Raw genomic sequence first — 16,754 nt, forward strand, 5'->3', positions numbered from 1 at the left:
GTGGCAATTTTCACTCGATGACTTTGATCCCGGTCCAATCATCCTCATCAGAACTCGCAACCGCTTTACTCTTCTTCTTTCTCTTGCCTCCACCTCCTCTCCCTCCTCCAGTCGGAGTCGCTGCTCCTGATTGTCCTGCTGCTGCTGCTGCTGCTTTCTTCCACCCTGGTTTCGGACCTGGCTTCTTGCGGATTGGGTTCAATGCTCGTTGGGCGATCGTGTTGGGACTGTCTGGAGAGACGGATCGAGGTGGAGGTGAAGGTTCAGGAGATTCTCGATAGTTTGTTCTCGAACCTCTCGAAGCGCCTATACAAGGAAACGATTCATCAGTCTCGAGAAAACGAACGAGTCGATCATGATACGGAGGAAATTTGGAAGGAAGGGGACGAGATGACAGGAAGAAAAAAAACTTGCGAGTTCGTCGGGAAGAACCCGAAACTTCGGCGGCCGTGACAACCGAGACGGACTTGCCCCGTTTGTTGGCTCCCGCAGCAGCGTTGGACACTGGGGTTCCACTCGCTCCTCGTTTGAGCGGCACGGTCGTAGTCGCTTCGGAATTCGTTCGGGAGAGCGAAGGCGCTTGCAGCATGTCGGTCGGTAGTGGGGGAGGCGGTAAGCGAGGTTGATGAATCACATGTACTCTTGCTGGAACAGCCCCCATCTGGGAACGTTGAGAAGGCGAGTCAGTGACGTGAAACAGCACTCAATTCGAAGGGATGTACAAAGCAAAGACTGACCGTGTTTTTCCACCAGTTTTCGAGGCCTGCATCTCGAGGTCGACCGAGCCTGCTCGCTCTCATGAACTGATCTCGTTCTACCTCTTTGACACCTTCGACAATCATGTCGATTGGGACTGGAGGGGGAGCGGGCAGAGTTCCACCTCGCGCAATGATGTCGTGCTCACGACCTCGGATGACCCGATCTAGAGGAAACACGAAGAAGGACAAGAGGAGCGCGACGGTCGTGACAGGAACTTGAGGTGCTGCTCTCGGTGTGAGGGTCACGCAGAGGTAATGGTCGGGTACGAGGAAGCGTTCGGGGGCCGACTCGGAGAACTCGATCAAAAGCGCAGGATGTGGTACGTCTGCGGGAGGACCTTGAGGTTGGACAGGTTCTGTTGGCGGAGGTGGGTTCTGTTCGAGCTCTTCCTCCTTGCGCAGTTGTTCGATCTTTTTGGACAAGCCGTTTAGCTCGTCGGGAGTTGCTTGACCGGTTGCGGCTCTTCGAAGCAGAGCTGCGAGGGCTGGATCAGTCAATGATGCGGCGTTGAGCCGCTGGATGAGGGAGGGCGTGATCGCCTGCGGCGCTGCAGGGGTAGGCTTTGCGGGAGGAGGAGGCGGAGTTGGAGGGATCGGTCTCGATGCGTGCGGAAAGTGGGGAGTTGTCCATTCGACTAGGTAAAACTTGGTTCTCGGGAACGAGTGAGGCCCGATAGTGACGGTCGTGGTAGAGAAGTGCGTGAGAACATGCGGTGGATGCTGCAGCTGAGGTTGATTCGCGGGGTTGAATGGCGGCAATGCGGACTTGAGAAGACTTTGACGAGATGCGTGCAGCGAATCAAGGATCGAGAGAGGCGGCGGAGGAGGGATGGGCAGTGCCATCTGGAAGAAGCGAAATCCGAAGGTGATCAGCGTCTCGCGCGCTTTTTTGACACCTTGATTGCGCCATATACTAGAGGCATACCTTTGGCTTTTACCAAGCTGATCGAGAGGGCAGTCTAGCGACTGTGGTCGCTGACAAATCGTGCGCGAGATCAAGCAACTCGTGAAGTGTGAGTCGAGTTGAGATTTTGCAGTGACGGTGCAAGATTCGAGGTGATGGTTCTGTGCTGCTTCCGTGCAGTCACAGGTGATTTCGTTTGCGATGTGGATGTCGTGGTCGTGACAGTAACGGTCGAAACGGTTCAAGCGCGTGCATCTCGCTCTCTCGCCTCTCACACCAGCTCGGATGCATGTGGTTCACCACGAGATCAACTGTCACTTGCTTCTACTGCAACACGTCCCTCTCGCTCGTCCGTCGTCCCACACAAGATGATCTGAAAGGGAAACAGCGACAACTCGAAGGCTTGCTCGCCGTGGGCACACATGCCGACTTTGAGTGCCTCGCTTGCGGATGCAGGAATTTGAGAGACGATGTGAGACAGATACACCACCCGCTGCTGCCTGTCTACTGACCTGCACGCTTGCATTTCCAGAACGATGAGATCATCTCTCAACATGTCCCGTCGCCTCGTGAAGCGCTCACTCCCAGGCGTGAGCAGCACGGAGCTCCTGAGCAGATCAGCTACAAGCACGCGCACTGACAGGACCCGCCTCGACAGACCGCGACAGCGTCCCGTCCTCCCCTTCGCCGTTCTGTCGCCAGTGCCTGTCAAATCAATCTCTCCAGATCCACCTCTTGTCTTCCTACCCTTCTTCGTCTGACGAAGACGAGGAAGGACCCAGCGACCCACTCGAGGAAACGTTCCCGCCGATGCGCGAATACAGACAATCACTCGATCGACGCTACCCGCTCGTCTGCCGGAACTGCGAAGCCCAAGTCGACCAGATCGTGAGAGAGCGAGACTACAAGGTCAAGGCTGATGTCTTGGGTACGAGGCTGAAAGCGACAACCGCCCTTCCCAAAGAAGAGCTCGACACAGCCGCGAGCGAACTCAGGAAGTGGCTCGTCGCCGGCATCATATGGAGGATCAGGGCGTGTCTGTGGGGAGCGACTCACCTCTTGACCATCATCACGGTCTCGGGAAGTGAGCGACAGATTTGCTCCGTCCTCATCGCACGCTCGCATGCTGACCCCGCATCGTGACAGATTTGGTCGGCTTGACCGATTTACCTCGAGCGATCGATCCGATGTCGCTTCGCATACTACTTCTCTCCCCGCTGTGGAATTTCTGGGACCCAACTTGGAATCGCGTCCGCATCGAGCGTCGCGCCCGAGGCGCTTCCCGACTAAGGATCCGCCATCGCGAACTCTACATTGTAAGGGCCTGTCAGAAATACTGCCCGAATTGTCACATGGTTCTAATCCTGAGCTCTTTGGCTGTAGGCTGGTCAAGGTTTGTCCTACTGCGGACGCCTTGCGTTCTCGATTACTCGACAATTCTCGTTCTTGCGTTCGCAATGGCCAATCTTCGCGTCCTTGCTCTCGCTTGTGTCCTTCCTGGTATGTCACAGAGCTATACTAACAAAAAGACGCTGCTGATTGTAGCTTTCCCACTAGGCTCTGATAGCGCCCTTCTGGATTCCTCGCGCGACGAAACCCCCTCCGATCCTCCTCAAATCGACAGATTCGCCACATCGACATCCTTCGACTCCCACAAAGACTACTGGCTTCGCAACGAGTCCGCTCCGAGAAGAACTCGATCCACTCGAACCGCTCGAACACCTTTCACTCTCGAGAAAGAGTTCCCTCTTTGTGCCAAACAAACGAGTATCGATCGAGCGTCGCCTGCAAACACAAACAATTCAACGTACAAAATCGAGCGTTCGTGATCAAGAAGCCAAATTTGGACAACCCGCATTCGGCGGATCTTCCTCGAACGATCTCCTCTCCACTTCGTTCCCGGACAACTTGCGAGCGAACCTCGTAGCAGACGATCAGCCTCGTCTGATGGATTACGAACTTGAATCCGAGGTGGACAACAGTATGGACTGGACTCCTTCTTCCCCGGCGGGAGGAAGTTCTCGACAAGATCTAGGAGGAGGAGGAGGAGGGATCAGGTTCAGACCGAGAAAGTTTGTCGTACCTGATTTCGGACCTCCCACAGGACTCGAACGAGTACTTGAACAGTTTGGGATCGGTTCTGCTCCCACGTCGACGAAGGAGACCCCGGCAGACAAGATGCAAGTTGACGGAGCAGACGACAAGGCCGACGTGACCCTTGGACCGGTAGGTGCTTGGTGGCAGCGATGGACCGGGAGAGCGAGATTTCGAGATCAAGGCTAGTTTCGATTAGTTGCAAAGGAAAGGGGATGCGATCTACACACAACAGAGAATCGTACACTACATGCAGCATGAACCAAGGCTCTAACGTGAGGAATAAACGGTGTGAGATGCTTGATCAATCTTGTTGCTGTGACGACTTTTCTGCCTCCTTCTGCTTCTCTTTCCTTTCTTTCCGTTGTTCGACCTTGCGCACGAGCAATTCGAACAGACACAGACTGACGATATTGAGTCCAGCCCATGCGGCGAGGACTCCAAAGTTGAGTCCGAGCCGGTTCCTCGCGCCCCAGAAAATGTGCTTGCACGCGTCGGTCGATTGGAAGAACGGCATCGCGTACCCATAGCGGTACCAGTTGGGCATGATGGACGCCGGGAAGAACGACGAGGTGATATTGAGAAGGATCCACGTGATGAGGAAGAATGGGAAAAACTTCATGGTCAGGAGCGTGATCATCGATTCCATCGCGCCTCCGAGTGCCATGAGAGTGAAAAGGTTGAGCATCCAGAACACTGTCGACGCATTGATCCACCCTGATCAGCTCGTGCTCGAACGACAGACGTCTCGAAATTGGGGCGAGCTCACCCATGAATCCAGCCTGGGGTCCAAACGAGGCGTATCCATTGCCATCCATCGGCAGTTGGAATGCGAGATTGATTAGAGAGTAGCTGTACGAGCAATCAACAAGCTCAGCTGAGATTCCCAATCTCTATTGCGTAGAAGTGAGCGAGACTCACGAGACAGATAGTAGGAGGTACGCGAACGGCAACGGGATGAACCGCAAGGCGAGAGTTCCGAGGTAGCTCAATTTGACGCCTTTCGACTTGAGTGCACCCTGGAACGCCATGCGTGCGAAATTGAGGAAGAGGGCGATATGGAACGAGAAGATTACAAAGTAGATCAATCCAGCTTCGAGCGGAGCGGCGCCGGCCCACTGGTCGTTGTGCACAGGTCGCAAGTCGATCGTCTGATACGAGAACGGGGTTGCGAGTGCAGCTGTTTGCGTCGTCGAGAGCCCGGTGAGCGTAGCAATGTCGGCCGTCTGGAGAAAGTTGGTGGTCGCTGCCTCGCACGCGCGCGTGAGAATCGGGTTCATCATTTGTTCGAGGAACGGAAGGAGGAATTCGAGGATGACTTGAAACCATCTCGACGAAGTGACGACCAGCGAGATTGCACCCTGAGGCGACCACTCCCCGTTCAGAAGGCCCCCTGTGCCTCGCACGGCTTCTTGAAAGTTTGACGTCGCATTCGCATTGATCACGACGGCACCCCATGCCTTCTCCTCGATGATTTCCTGTCCGATCTGAGCGAAATCTTTCCCGGCCGTGTTGCGGAACACGAGGCCGAAATGTGTTGGCGACAATAGCGTTTCACGCAACCCATTGACGAGGATTGGGCCGAGCGTTTGGCCGTCAAAATCGTATACATAGATCTTGAGTCCCGGGAAATCTGCACGTCCCTCGTCGTCAGTGTTTAGTAGCGCGCTTGTCACGCTCGATGATTCTCCATGACTCACAGCTTTCAACTCGGACTGGCAGACCGAGCTCGAGTTAGCATCGTCGGGGAGAAAAAAGACCGGTACGAAAACGCGCTCACATAGCGATCCCCAGAACAAACTGAGCAAGAGGAAGACGGCCAGCGTGAGCAGTATTGAGACCATTCCAAGGATCTAGAGCAGCATCGGATGAGTATGGAGAGCCTATGATTACAGAATGTTGAACTGCACTTACTTTGAACATCTGTTTACGCTGCGGTTTGAGCTGCGGGTCGCCCAGCTTGAGCTTGAAGTCGGACTCGCTCATCGCTACACAGGTGGATGCTTAGAAGAAGGCAGCGAGCAATAGGCAGTCGTCGATCGGAGAGGCAGGTTGGCGAAGATTTCGCAGGGGCTGCATCGTGCCGAGGCCGAAATCGAGGTTCGATGACGAAATTGATCGGTAATCTCAAAAGTTACGGCGGAAAAACAGCGACGATCGGCGCGCTTGTTCTCGCTCAGCCGCTCCATCCACGCTCGAGACAAGCGACAGCGATATGACAAACGATGCAGAGCGTAGAGAGTCATCTACATCGACACTGCACAGTGGGACGGAGGAGAAGTGAGTGCTCTCCAGAGATTCACTCAACTTGACCATGCGCGCTGGCCTCAGGACAGCTATTGAAGCTTCGCTGCTGGCTTATCAGGAGACCGACGACTACGGGCTTGTTCTCGAGCGAAGTAAAAGAAGCGCGAATCAAGTTCTTCAAAGATGCAGCGTTGGTCCGTGCCCGTCCCCTGCGCTCGCTCCACGATCGCCTACCTCGAGCTCACCTAGTCGTTCGCGAACTTCGACGACACAGGGTATCTTTTTTACCGTCATCTGCTTGTGGGCTGTCCTGCCGATCTATTGGGGAGCGTACTACAGACAGCCTCAAAACCTGTACCGCTTGACGATCGGACTCGTCGACCTCGACACCCCTGGAGCGCAGGCGGCCGGACTTGAACCTACCCTAGGGCCGGCTCTCCTTGCGGGACCGAATCGTATTCAGGAGCAGTACCACCTCGAGTACATCACGCTCGACAATACCCAATTCGACATCTCGGCCGCGACAGGCGGACAACCGAGAGGCGTGGACGTACACACGTGGGCGCAGCAAGCATTGCACAATGCAGACTACTTTGGCATAATCATTGGTTAGTCCTCGCTGCCTGAGATCCATGCCCTCGTGTTGCGTACTGACCGCAGGGTGTTGGAAAAAGCAAACGCGAACGCAACGACCGCAGCGAGTAGAGCGTTCAATGAGATTGCCGGAGGGAACAACGGCGTCGAATATTCTGGAAGCGGGGCCTTGAGCATGTACATCAACGAAGGGCGCAACATCCTCACTTACGACCAATGGGTCACGCCGGGGATGACTTACTTGTCCGGCTCGTGTTCTCATTCTTCTTTTTATGATGCTCTAGACAACTCACGCGTGTGCATCACAGCCTCAAGACGTACGTGATCGGATACGCCGCGACGAATCTCAACCAAGTCCTTCTGCCACGCCTTGGCGCGCTGACGGCTGCACAATACGCTGCCATCAACTCTGAGACCCTGTCGAGCGTGCTTTCGAGCCCCTTCAGCTACGCCGAGTGGAACGTCGGACCGATCGCCAACTATGCTGGAATTCCGGCAAGCACCGTCGGCCTGCTCTACCTCCTCATCTTCACCTACTTCTTCTCGGTCTACTTCTCGCAAGCACGTGCGGGCCTCGAGCCGAAATTGAGGCTCAAGAGTTTGGTTGCACTGCGATTGATCGTGCCGCCATTGTTCTACGTCTTCCTGTCTCTCTGGATCTCGCTCGTCAGTGTCGCGTTCCAGATTCCCTTCAATCTGTTCTGGGGTCGAGGCGGATTCCCCTTGTTCTGGCTGGGCAACTGGGCGACGATGTGGGCCCTCGGCCTCGCCATGGAAGTCGCGTAAGTCACATTAGTGTCGCTTCCTGCGAATTTTGATCTCCTTGGACTGAACTGATCGAGTCGTTACCTTTACGTGAGCCAGCCTGACTATCCTCGGACCAAAGTACACCGCGTTCTTGTCAGTTGTTCTCTTTCCCTTTTTGCGGGCTATGGAGTCTAAGCTTATCAACAGTCGTTGACATACTGGTACAGCCTCATCTTCTGGGCCATCACAAATGTCTCAGGTGCGTGATCATGTTGCCTATTTTCTGCACGAGCAATGTCGCTGATCTTCACTTTCGCCACTGTAGTCGCCTTCATCGGTTCGTTAGATCAGTCGACGTCGAGACTGCAGTTCCTTGAATCAACTGACTGAGATGCGGTCCTGCAGATATCGCCGACCAGAGTCACTTCTACTCGTACGGGTTCATCATGCCTGTCTTCCAAGCTGTCCAAGTCAGTTCCAGCGGTATCCCAATCTGCGTCAATATTCGTCGCTGATTGGCTTGCCTCTGATATCAGATTTCAAAAGCGATCCTGTTTGGAACGAAGCAACGCTTCCTGCAGGCGTTCGCGGTCGATGCCGCATGGATCGTGTTTGGCAACATCGGACTCGTCCTCGCGACCACCTTCAAGCGCAAGCAGGCTATCAAACAGAAGGAGCAGGAGAAGCAGTCGAAGAAGGGCCAATAGAGACCTTCCACTGTATGTAGCATGTATACCTTGTAAAACCATTCTGTACTTACAATACCGAGTGTGAGCGTGATCATTCGCGCGATGTGGAAGGGTGTTTGAATACCATACGCGCGCGAGGGCCGTGCGTTGGTTGCATGGTACAGAGCCGCGCGTGGAAGCCACTCTATCCGGTGGTACACACGCATCGATCGCCGGTGTCTGCGCTGTCCACCGTGCAGTCTTGACCGCAATCGACCTTCGTCGACGATTCCCCATTGCCGACTCGAAGTCCACTTGGCGGAACAGCTTTTCGCGCCTTCGCACGGCCCTCGTAGCTCACCCAGCCCTCCACCGTCTCGCACCGAATGCACGTACGCGGTCGGGTCTTCGGCTGCTGTCTTCGTTTTCCTGCCCCGTCGCGATTGCCCGTCTGATTCTTCCCGAGTGATCCGTTCAGCTTTTTGAGCTTGTCGCATTCGTCTCGCTCTTGCTCGCTCGCCGAATACGCTCATTACGACTATCCGTTACGGACTTTCTTGGTGTTCCGTCCGGGCTGCTACTATTTCCGAGAATGAACCGGATAATATCCGAACGACTCAGCATTCGGACCTGGGTCCTCGCTATCGCCAGCCCCTCGATTCCCAAAAGACTACCTTGATCCTGCTATCAAATAGCGGCAAGATGAAAGCGTGCGAGCGCCTCGATCAGAACCGGAACTCGCCACCGAGATCCCGAGCTCTGCGGCTTTTTTCGGGTCGCCCTGCACCTGTACTCGACATACCATCTTGTCAAGCGTCCCCAGCCTGATTTCACACCAGAAATCAATGCCGAGACTGCAGCGGAGGGATACGGCAATTAGGGACGCAAGGAGGTGGTGAAATCAGGTCGTGTTTACCGGATCGATGGACAAATCGCGTCCCGCGCCACAAAGCCATGCACCCATCGTACACTCGAAAGGCAAGAAACCTAAACTCGATGCCTCCGCAAGTCGATCAAGACTGTGAGCAGCAGCAAAGCGAAGCGAGCCGCTTTGCCGCCCTCCGAGCAACCGGAACAACCACAGAGGGCCAACATCAAGTTGTCCGGAGTCGACCCCGACAGCGAGCCGCTTTGCCGCCTCACAGTCTTGTTTGACTTGCGGAGGCATCCGGTTTAGGTTTCTTGCCTTTCGAGTGTGCGATGGGCGATTTGTCCATCGATCCGGTAAACACGACCTGATCGTACCACCTCTTGCGTCCGTACTTGCCGCATCCCTCCGCTTGAGTCTCGGCACTGATTCCGGGAGTGAAGTCAGGCTCGGGACGCTCGATAAGATGGTATGTCGAGTACAGGTGGAGGGCGATCGCAAAAAAGCCGCAGAGCTAGGGATCTCGGTGGCGCCAGTTCCGGTTCTGTAGCGATTTCGTGGAATTTCAGACCCAGGTCCGAATGTTGATCCTTTCGGATGTATCGCCACGCAGCCCCGACGAGCAGTCAAACATGGATGCATCCCTGAGGTCGCGCTCTCTTGCGGTCAGCGTTGTGCGCCAAACGCTGACAAGCAAGAGCCAGGTATCGAGGAGAAGGCGTAAGCTAGGATCCAGGGGCGAGTGCACGTACTGGAGTGAGCGAGAGAGAAGCCGGACTCACAGCTGGGTGTTTTTGCCTCGGTGTTTGAGGCTGAAGCGCCAGAAGGGTGCAAGAACCCTAAGCGGCTGCGCAACGCAGAGGGATTGAGTGATGCGAGGTGACCGTTGTGATCGATAGGTGTGCCTCTCAGAGATCATTGATTGTCCCGGCAAAACGGTGTAGAAAAGAAAAGAGAGAGAGAGACCACACCACACGTCGAGCGACTCGACGGACAAAGGGACACGCGGACAAGAAGGGATGCCAAGGGAACAGATGGTCTGTGACAAAGGCGCGAGAGGTCCGTGGTAACCTTGACCACAAGGGTTTCTGCCTCACAATGCGCATCCGTGATTCACTCTATTTGAGAAGCTCAAATAACCCGCACGGGCCTCGAGAAGCTGTGAGCGGGTTTTTTTTTGCTTCCAAAAATCCAGACGCCTTCCGAGGGTTAACAGAGACCATGGACCATCTTACAAATACAGTACTAAGCCAGCGCGAAATCGAGAAAAGAGAGGCGATGCGACGCGCATCGAGCCAATCACAAGTTGCAGAATGACTAAAATCGCAGATGACGTTGCGGGGGGCCGAAATCGTGAGGCGGTCGACGAGGCAGACGTTGCTCTTGCTCCCACCACCCGTTGTTCCGGATCTATCTCCAACAACTCTCACTCAGTAAGTCAAACATCCGGTCAACGCCACATCTGCTAGACCGGTCGCAGCCTTCGATGCGCGGCTGCACCGCGGACAGACTGTCTTCTAGAACAACATTCGCCATCGCACTCTGTTTAGGCGCCCTCACCTGCTCCGATCGCGAGGCAGATCAGAGAGGCGCCTAGCAGTGGGAGCGAGAGTAGGCGATCTCGTCGAAATGACAATGTCGCCGCTCAACGTTCGATCGCGACCGATCGGCTCAATTGCTGACTGACCTTTCTTGCTTTCCTACCATCTTCAGACACTTCAACATGCCTTCCAAGCAAGCTTTCGAACAGGTGAGTAGCATTGTGCCCCCCATAGTTGAGTCTGTGCTGACATGCATTCTTCCTACGCAGCCCGACGGCGCCGTCTTCACCGATTCGCAAGGCCATGCCGTTCAGGAGCCCTACGGTGTTCAACGTGCCGGTGCCCAAGGTCCTCTTCTTCTCCAGGACTTCAACTTGATTGATGCGTGAGTGTCTGAGCAAGCTCTCCTTTTTTGTCGTTCGCCACTGACGCGACTTTTCGGACAGTCTCGCGCATTTCGACCGCGAGCGTATCCCTGAGCGTGTCGTGCACGCCAAGGGAGGAGGAGCGCACGGTGTCTTCGAGGTGACCCACGACATCTCGGACCTCACCTGCGCCAAGCTCTTCTCCAAGGTCGGCACCAAGGTCCGCGCCACCGCTCGATTCTCGACTGTTGGTGGCGAGTCGGGATCGGCCGACACTGCTCGTGACCCTCGTGGTTTCTCCGTCAAGCTTCGTACCGAGGAGGGCAACTGGGACCATGTGTACAACAACACTCCGTAAGCTGAGCGTATATTTTCACCTAGTTCAACCAAAGCTCATTCATTGTTCGTTCGCAGGGTCTTCTTCCTCCGTGACGCCATGAAGTTCCCTTACTTCATTCACACTCAGAAGCGTGACCCGCAGACCCACTTGAAGGATCCCGACCACTTCTGGGACTACGCTTCGCAGAACCCCGAATCGTTCCATCAGTTCACGATCTTGTTCTCTGACCGTGGAGGAACCCCTTACGGATACCGCTTCATGAACGGTTACTCTGGCCACACGCACAAGCTCGTCAAGGAGGATGGTTCGTTCGTTTACGTCCAGTTCCACTACAAGTCGGACCAAGGTATCAAGGCGTTCACGAACGAGGAAGCGGGCAAGATGGCCGGCGAGAACCCTGATTTCTCGAACCAGGACTTGTTCGAGGCGATCGAGCGAGGCGAGTACCCTTCGTGGACCTTGAACATCCAAGTTATGACGCCCGAGCAAGCCGAGAAGTTCCGCTACAACATTCTCGACTTGACCAAGACGTGGCCCCAGAAGGAGTTCCCGCTGCGCCCGGTCGGCAAGCTTACTCTCAACGAGAACGTTCAAAACTACTTGTGAGTCTCCGTCCAGTGCATCCTCGTCCAGGCACGAGCGCACGCTGACATCTGTTCCCTTGACAGCGCCGAAATCGAGCAGATCGCCTTCTCTCCTTCGCACTTGATCCACGGAATCGAGCCCTCGGCCGACCCCGTGCTCCAATCGCGCCTCTTCTCGTACCCCGACACTCACCGTTACCGTCTCGGTGTCAACTACGCGCAACTCCCTGTCAATGCTCCGCTCGTCCAACCCGCCAACTTCTCGCGCGACGGTCGCATGGCATTCTACAACCAGGGAGCGCGCCCCAACTTCGACTCGAGCATTCAGCGTCTCACGTACGAGAAGAGGCCGTACGACGTCTCGACGCACGAGCAGTTCATCGGTGGCGCGGTCCTCGACCTTTCCGAGGTGACCGAGCTCGACTTTGAACAGCCGCGCGACCTGTACCAGCGCGTGTTCACGGACCAGGAGCGTGCCAACTTTGTCCAGAACGTCTCGGGTCACCTTGGTGGCGCCAAGTCGGAGGAGGTCAAGAAGCGCGTCCTCTCCTGCTTGTAAGTCGTTTTTCTTCTGTGCTCGACGAGTCGTAGCTCATCTGACAACTCTCTTTCGGAATCTGCAGTGCCAACATTGACCAGGATTTGTCGAACAAGATTGCCAAGGAGATTGGCTTGCCCGAGCAGCAACCGCTCAAGGTCAAGTCGGCCGAGGAGGCTATCCGCTTCCGCCCCAACTTGGGATCTGCCGCTAGCAAGCTCTAAACGCTTTGCACTTCCACCCAACATTTTTTGTACCTAGCCGTCTTTTCAGCCACTGTCGTGTCAATACTATAATCGGTAGCAAACCCATTGTGAATGGCGAGGATCTCGATTGAAAAATTGCGTGAGGTTGGGTTGCCGCTCGCCTTCGACAGGTGCCTTCGCGCCTGCTTGTATGGATGCTAGGCTGATGGGGAATATTGCATTTGCGTAATCTGTACATGGTGTTGCTACGGTACTCATCGGTTCATGAAAGTTCTAAAGAAAAATGGTCTCTCAACCGCCTTGGTCGTGACCTTTTGCCCTCTGTATCCGTTCGACTTCTCTCGTTCGAGCTCCTTCTCGAAGTTCCCGATCAATCTGACTGTACTTGTGCGCTCTCGCATGTGCCTTGTTCGGTTTTGGCACCTTGATCCTCGTACTTGTCGTCGTTTCGGGTTCCGATGAGGTCGACAGAGCCGATGGTTCGGGACTGTTGAAGATGCTCGATCTCGTCCTCGAACTCGAGGGTCGTTCACTCGCCAACACCTTGTCTTTCCTCCCTTTCCACACCTGGTCGATCGCTCCGACTCGACCCATCTCTTCTTTCAACAAGACGAGTTCTCCCAACGCCTTGACGACTGGGGTATCGATCGAGTACCGTTTCCCGAGTGCCGTCACGTACCCATTGATGTACTCGATCTCGGTCCGAGATGGTAACGAAGGTGCATTGTCGAGTGTGAAGTGCGAAGTTTGATGCAACGGCAACAAATCCGACAAGGTTGAAGAGATGTTGGAGGCAGTCTTGAACACGACTTTGAGCGTGTGAGCGAGGAGAGATTTCGAAGAGAGTGGATGGTGATCGGGCAAGGCAGGAGGAGAAGAAGCGATTTCAGATTCGTTGATGACAGGTTCCCATCGACCTTCTTCCCGAGCGATGTGAGCAGCAAACACTTGAGCACATTCGTGCGTGACGGTCTCGATGAGAGATTTCGCTCTCGGACTCCCGACCAACGCGCCATTGTTGACTCCCATGAGCGCGGTCAAGGAATTGACACTCGCGTTGACGGCGAGTTTCTGTAGTTGCGTGATTTGCAGAGTTGGCAGAGGTAGCCACGTAGGCTGTAGGTCGGTACAGGCGAGGAGGGAAGAGAGGGTCGTGCGCAAGTTGTCCGTAACGGGAGTTGAAGGCAAATGTGCGAGAGTCGGGTCGACGAGAGAGCGCGGGTTCACGATCGGGTTCTCGGAGGGGGTCAACCACGAAGGTTCGGCGACGTTCGAGATGGCCGAGAGGATCGCTCGATTCGGCAACAGGCCAAACTTGAGTTCGCCCATGCCGGCATGCACAAAGTGTCCACCTGCTTTCCTCCACGCTCCGTGAGTGGTCGTCGCACAGATGAAGCTGGGTCTGCCACCTGCACCAACTCGCCACCGTTCGTCCGAGCTGGGGCCGAACGATGCGGCTCGTTCGCGTTCAATCTCGTCACTGCGGTCCTCGGGCCAGTACGTGTCGAGCAGACCTTCGAGCGTGCCCATACCGTTCTGACACAAGACGATCGTGCTCCGGCTCGACAGGCGGGGCAGGATGTGTCGTAGGGCGGGGAGGGTCTGGGGTGCTTTCGTCGTGACGATGAGCGTGTCGATCGGGTCGTTTCGGAGCCAGACGCTTGGGTCAATCTTGGAAGTTTTCGAGTCGCGTGAAGTCGAACTGCGCGCAGTGTACATCTCGGCTGGATTGCGCGTCAGTTCCATCTCGAGAGTCGTCGTCTTGCGTACGAGGCCATTGCGCTCGAGTTTGATCGTGCCGTAGGGATGTTGCGCGCGATCGGGGGTGACGTTGAGGAGTTGAGCTGCGAGATCTTTCCTGCGCAAGATGAGGCGCACTTGGGTGCTGTCGAGGCTCGAGAGGTGAGTCGCGAAGAGCGATCCGATGGAACCGGCTGGAGGCAACAACAGGTCAGCTCCTGCTATTGAACTCGTTCAATCAGGAGGGGACCGGCATACCTCCGAGCAAGTGGAACCGCATGACACAGACAGCAAGAGGTTCACACGACCGCTATCCGCAGGCTCATGCAACAGTGCGGCGAAATTGTTGGTGATCGCCTTGATCGGCAAGTTTCACGAGACAGGTCGGGGTCTGGTACGATGTGATTGCCCTCCTCTGACCAATGCACGAGGTGCCCAGCAACGCAACGCAACGCAACGAGAGAGACGATCGAGCGATTTCGACAATCGAAATATAGTCCGAGTGAGTCGATCGACGCGAGTTCTGTCGCAGCCTGTGCCAGCAAGAGCCCACAGGTCGATTGTTTAGGCGATCGAGCCTCGAAGGCGATGAGGTGACTGCGGTTGCGGAAAGATGGGAATCGGTGCAGAACGCTTCCAAGTTGCTCCTATATCCTCCACATCGCCTGCGCCGGTCCTTCGCTTATCGCCCTTCTATCCGCACACTCGACTCTGATCAGCCATGGCAGAAGTAGCGCCAGCACCGGTAGTGACGGACGCTGCATCCGCTCCTCCACCTGACGCTCCCGCTCCCGCTTCCGCCTCTCCATCGGCTCCGGCTCCCCCCACGAACGGCGCAACAGAATCGAAGCAGGATGCGGACGAGGACAGCGAGATGGCGAATGGCACAGGTGAGTAGCCTGCCTCTCCGAACACGAGATTCGGTTCAGTCACTGATCGTTCGGCTCGACTCCTCTGTACGCGCTCTCGTGGGCGCTCAGACGACAAGGAAGAGCTACCAGCTGGCGCGACCGAAGTGCTCTACGTCAACAACCTCAACGAGCGCATCAAACTCGACAGTCGGCTTGTTCCCCTTGTTCGCTCCCCGTCGTATCTGCCGTGCGCTGACATGGTCCTCGTTCGGCCTGGGTTGCAGTCATGAAGCAGTCACTCAAAGTCTTGTTCAAAGAGTACGGCTCGGTCATGGGAGTCACGGCCCATCGGAATCTCAGGATGCGAGGGCAGGCGTTTGTGACTCTCGACACGAAAGAAGCCGCAGCGAAAGCCGTCAAGGAAGTGCAGCAGTTTCCCCTGTATGGCAAACCCATGGTGCGTAGTCATTTGCCCTCGGAACAGGCTGCACACAAACTGACTCGATCACTCATGTGTGCTCTAAATTCTCCTCGGGTTGCGCCTACAACAGCAACTCGCCTTTGCCCGGACAGAGTCGGATGCACTCGTCAAGAGGCGTCACCCAGAAGACATGGACCAGCACAAAGAAGACAGACTCAAGCGCAAGAGTTCGTTCACGCTGTCCCGAAGTCGCGAGTCCTTCAGGAGTCTGTATTGACCACATTCGTCCATCGACAGAGGAGTCTCGACGAGATAACCCGATCCGACAGAAATTCCTCGCAAAGCAAGAAGCGACAAGAAAAGGTCGGTTTCTGCCTATCGCTCTCTCGACGCACATGATCTGATCGAGTTCATGGGTACAGCTCACGAGGCTGGCGATCTCACCGGTGGTCAACCTGCAGTCGCAGCGCCCGCTGCGTCTGCCCGGCGCATCGTCCAGATGCCGGACGAGTACCTTCCACCGAACAAGATCCTGTTTGTACAGAACCTGCCCGACGACACGACCAAGGAGACCCTCGAGACCCTGTTCCGGCCGTACGTCGTACCGTCCTGTTCTGTTATGCGTCTCGTCTGCGGCATGCTGACCAGTAGACGCTCTCGTCTCCTCTCTCAACGCTTTGGTTTTGTCCTGCTCAGATACCCGAACTTGATCGAAGTGCGAACGATCCCTGGACGCAAAAACATCGCGTTCGTCGAGTTTACGGACGAGGCTTCGTCGGCGGTCGCGCGCGAGGCGTTGCACAACACGAAACAGGGCGAAGACGGGCCGAAGCTCAAAGTCACAAACGCGAAAAAGTAACATGTTGCTTTCAAACACTGCTAAGGAACAAAAGGACGACAAGACGAGGTCTCTACAGTATAGTACATATACCCCCCTCCCAATTGGGAGGAGTCCGACTTTTACCTCGATTTGCCGTTTTGTGAAAAAGAACGGTGCAATTCTACCTCGGCAAGTAAAAGATGCCAGAGAGAACGCAAATCGCGGTGGATCTGTCGCCTCGTGATTCCAACGACGATTTTGAGATCGGCCACTTGGCACCATGCAGCAGATGCGGCGAGCGAATAGACAGCGAGGTCGTATGTAAACGTCAGGGCTGCCGAGATCGAGCCGAATGAGAAGGTCATCTCCCCCGCGCCTGCTCTTTACCCCACCCTCTAAGAGTTTGGTGATTCTCTCTTTCCAGAATTTTTTGGCAAGGACGACAGCTGACCGACGCTCGTCATCACT

General features: G+C 55.5%; 7 protein-coding genes across 7 annotated transcripts; 4 read left to right on the forward strand and 3 right to left on the reverse strand.

The window, feature by feature from the left end:
- Positions 1-10: 10 nt before the first annotated feature.
- On the reverse strand, positions 11-1,601 carry JCM15063_005961 (uncharacterized protein; the record flags this gene model as incomplete). Its single annotated transcript, XM_076676717.1, has 3 exons — positions 11-306; positions 433-661; positions 738-1,601. 3 exons carry the CDS (start codon positions 1,599-1,601, stop codon positions 11-13), a joined length of 1,389 nt encoding a protein of 462 aa, XP_076536176.1.
- A 350-nt stretch (positions 1,602-1,951) lies between these two features.
- JCM15063_005962 (uncharacterized protein) lies at positions 1,952-3,945 on the forward strand (the record flags this gene model as incomplete). The annotated part of the gene is made up of 6 exons (XM_076676718.1): positions 1,952-2,134; positions 2,195-2,252; positions 2,321-2,746; positions 2,809-2,978; positions 3,046-3,162; positions 3,220-3,945. 6 exons carry the CDS (start codon positions 1,952-1,954, stop codon positions 3,943-3,945), a joined length of 1,680 nt encoding a protein of 559 aa, XP_076536177.1.
- A 115-nt stretch (positions 3,946-4,060) lies between these two features.
- JCM15063_005963 (SNG1 family protein) lies at positions 4,061-5,742 on the reverse strand (the record flags this gene model as incomplete). The annotated part of the gene is made up of 6 exons (XM_076676719.1): positions 4,061-4,452; positions 4,526-4,608; positions 4,678-5,389; positions 5,457-5,471; positions 5,537-5,609; positions 5,671-5,742. The coding sequence occupies 6 exons, from the start codon at positions 5,740-5,742 to the stop codon at positions 4,061-4,063; spliced, it is 1,347 nt and encodes a 448-aa protein (XP_076536178.1).
- A 229-nt stretch (positions 5,743-5,971) lies between these two features.
- Positions 5,972-8,051, forward strand: JCM15063_005964 (SNG1 family protein; the record flags this gene model as incomplete). The annotated part of the gene is made up of 10 exons (XM_076676720.1): positions 5,972-6,036; positions 6,122-6,197; positions 6,278-6,611; positions 6,678-6,840; positions 6,906-7,379; positions 7,462-7,497; positions 7,572-7,603; positions 7,670-7,681; positions 7,750-7,814; positions 7,881-8,051. The coding sequence occupies 10 exons, from the start codon at positions 5,972-5,974 to the stop codon at positions 8,049-8,051; spliced, it is 1,428 nt and encodes a 475-aa protein (XP_076536179.1).
- A 2,552-nt stretch (positions 8,052-10,603) lies between these two features.
- On the forward strand, positions 10,604-12,472 carry CTA1 (catalase A; the record flags this gene model as incomplete). Its single annotated transcript, XM_076676721.1, has 6 exons — positions 10,604-10,630; positions 10,691-10,806; positions 10,868-11,140; positions 11,201-11,728; positions 11,795-12,265; positions 12,334-12,472. The coding sequence occupies 6 exons, from the start codon at positions 10,604-10,606 to the stop codon at positions 12,470-12,472; spliced, it is 1,554 nt and encodes a 517-aa protein (XP_076536180.1).
- A 273-nt stretch (positions 12,473-12,745) lies between these two features.
- On the reverse strand, positions 12,746-14,474 carry PAN5 (2-dehydropantoate 2-reductase PAN5; the record flags this gene model as incomplete). Its single annotated transcript, XM_076676722.1, has 2 exons — positions 12,746-14,388; positions 14,453-14,474. The coding sequence occupies 2 exons, from the start codon at positions 14,472-14,474 to the stop codon at positions 12,746-12,748; spliced, it is 1,665 nt and encodes a 554-aa protein (XP_076536181.1).
- Positions 14,475-14,915: 441 nt separating this feature from the next.
- Positions 14,916-16,325, forward strand: JCM15063_005967 (U1A/U2B'/SNF family RNA-binding protein; the record flags this gene model as incomplete). Its single annotated transcript, XM_076676723.1, has 7 exons — positions 14,916-15,084; positions 15,175-15,252; positions 15,330-15,502; positions 15,597-15,693; positions 15,764-15,829; positions 15,889-16,060; positions 16,163-16,325. 7 exons carry the CDS (start codon positions 14,916-14,918, stop codon positions 16,323-16,325), a joined length of 918 nt encoding a protein of 305 aa, XP_076536182.1.
- Positions 16,326-16,754: the final 429 nt, after the last annotated feature.

The sequence above is a fragment of the Sporobolomyces koalae genome (genome assembly GCF_050403365.1).
Source record: "Sporobolomyces koalae JCM15063 DNA, S_koalae_JCM15063T_v1_ctg5, whole genome shotgun sequence".
NCBI lineage: Eukaryota > Fungi > Basidiomycota > Microbotryomycetes > Sporidiobolales > Sporidiobolaceae > Sporobolomyces > Sporobolomyces koalae.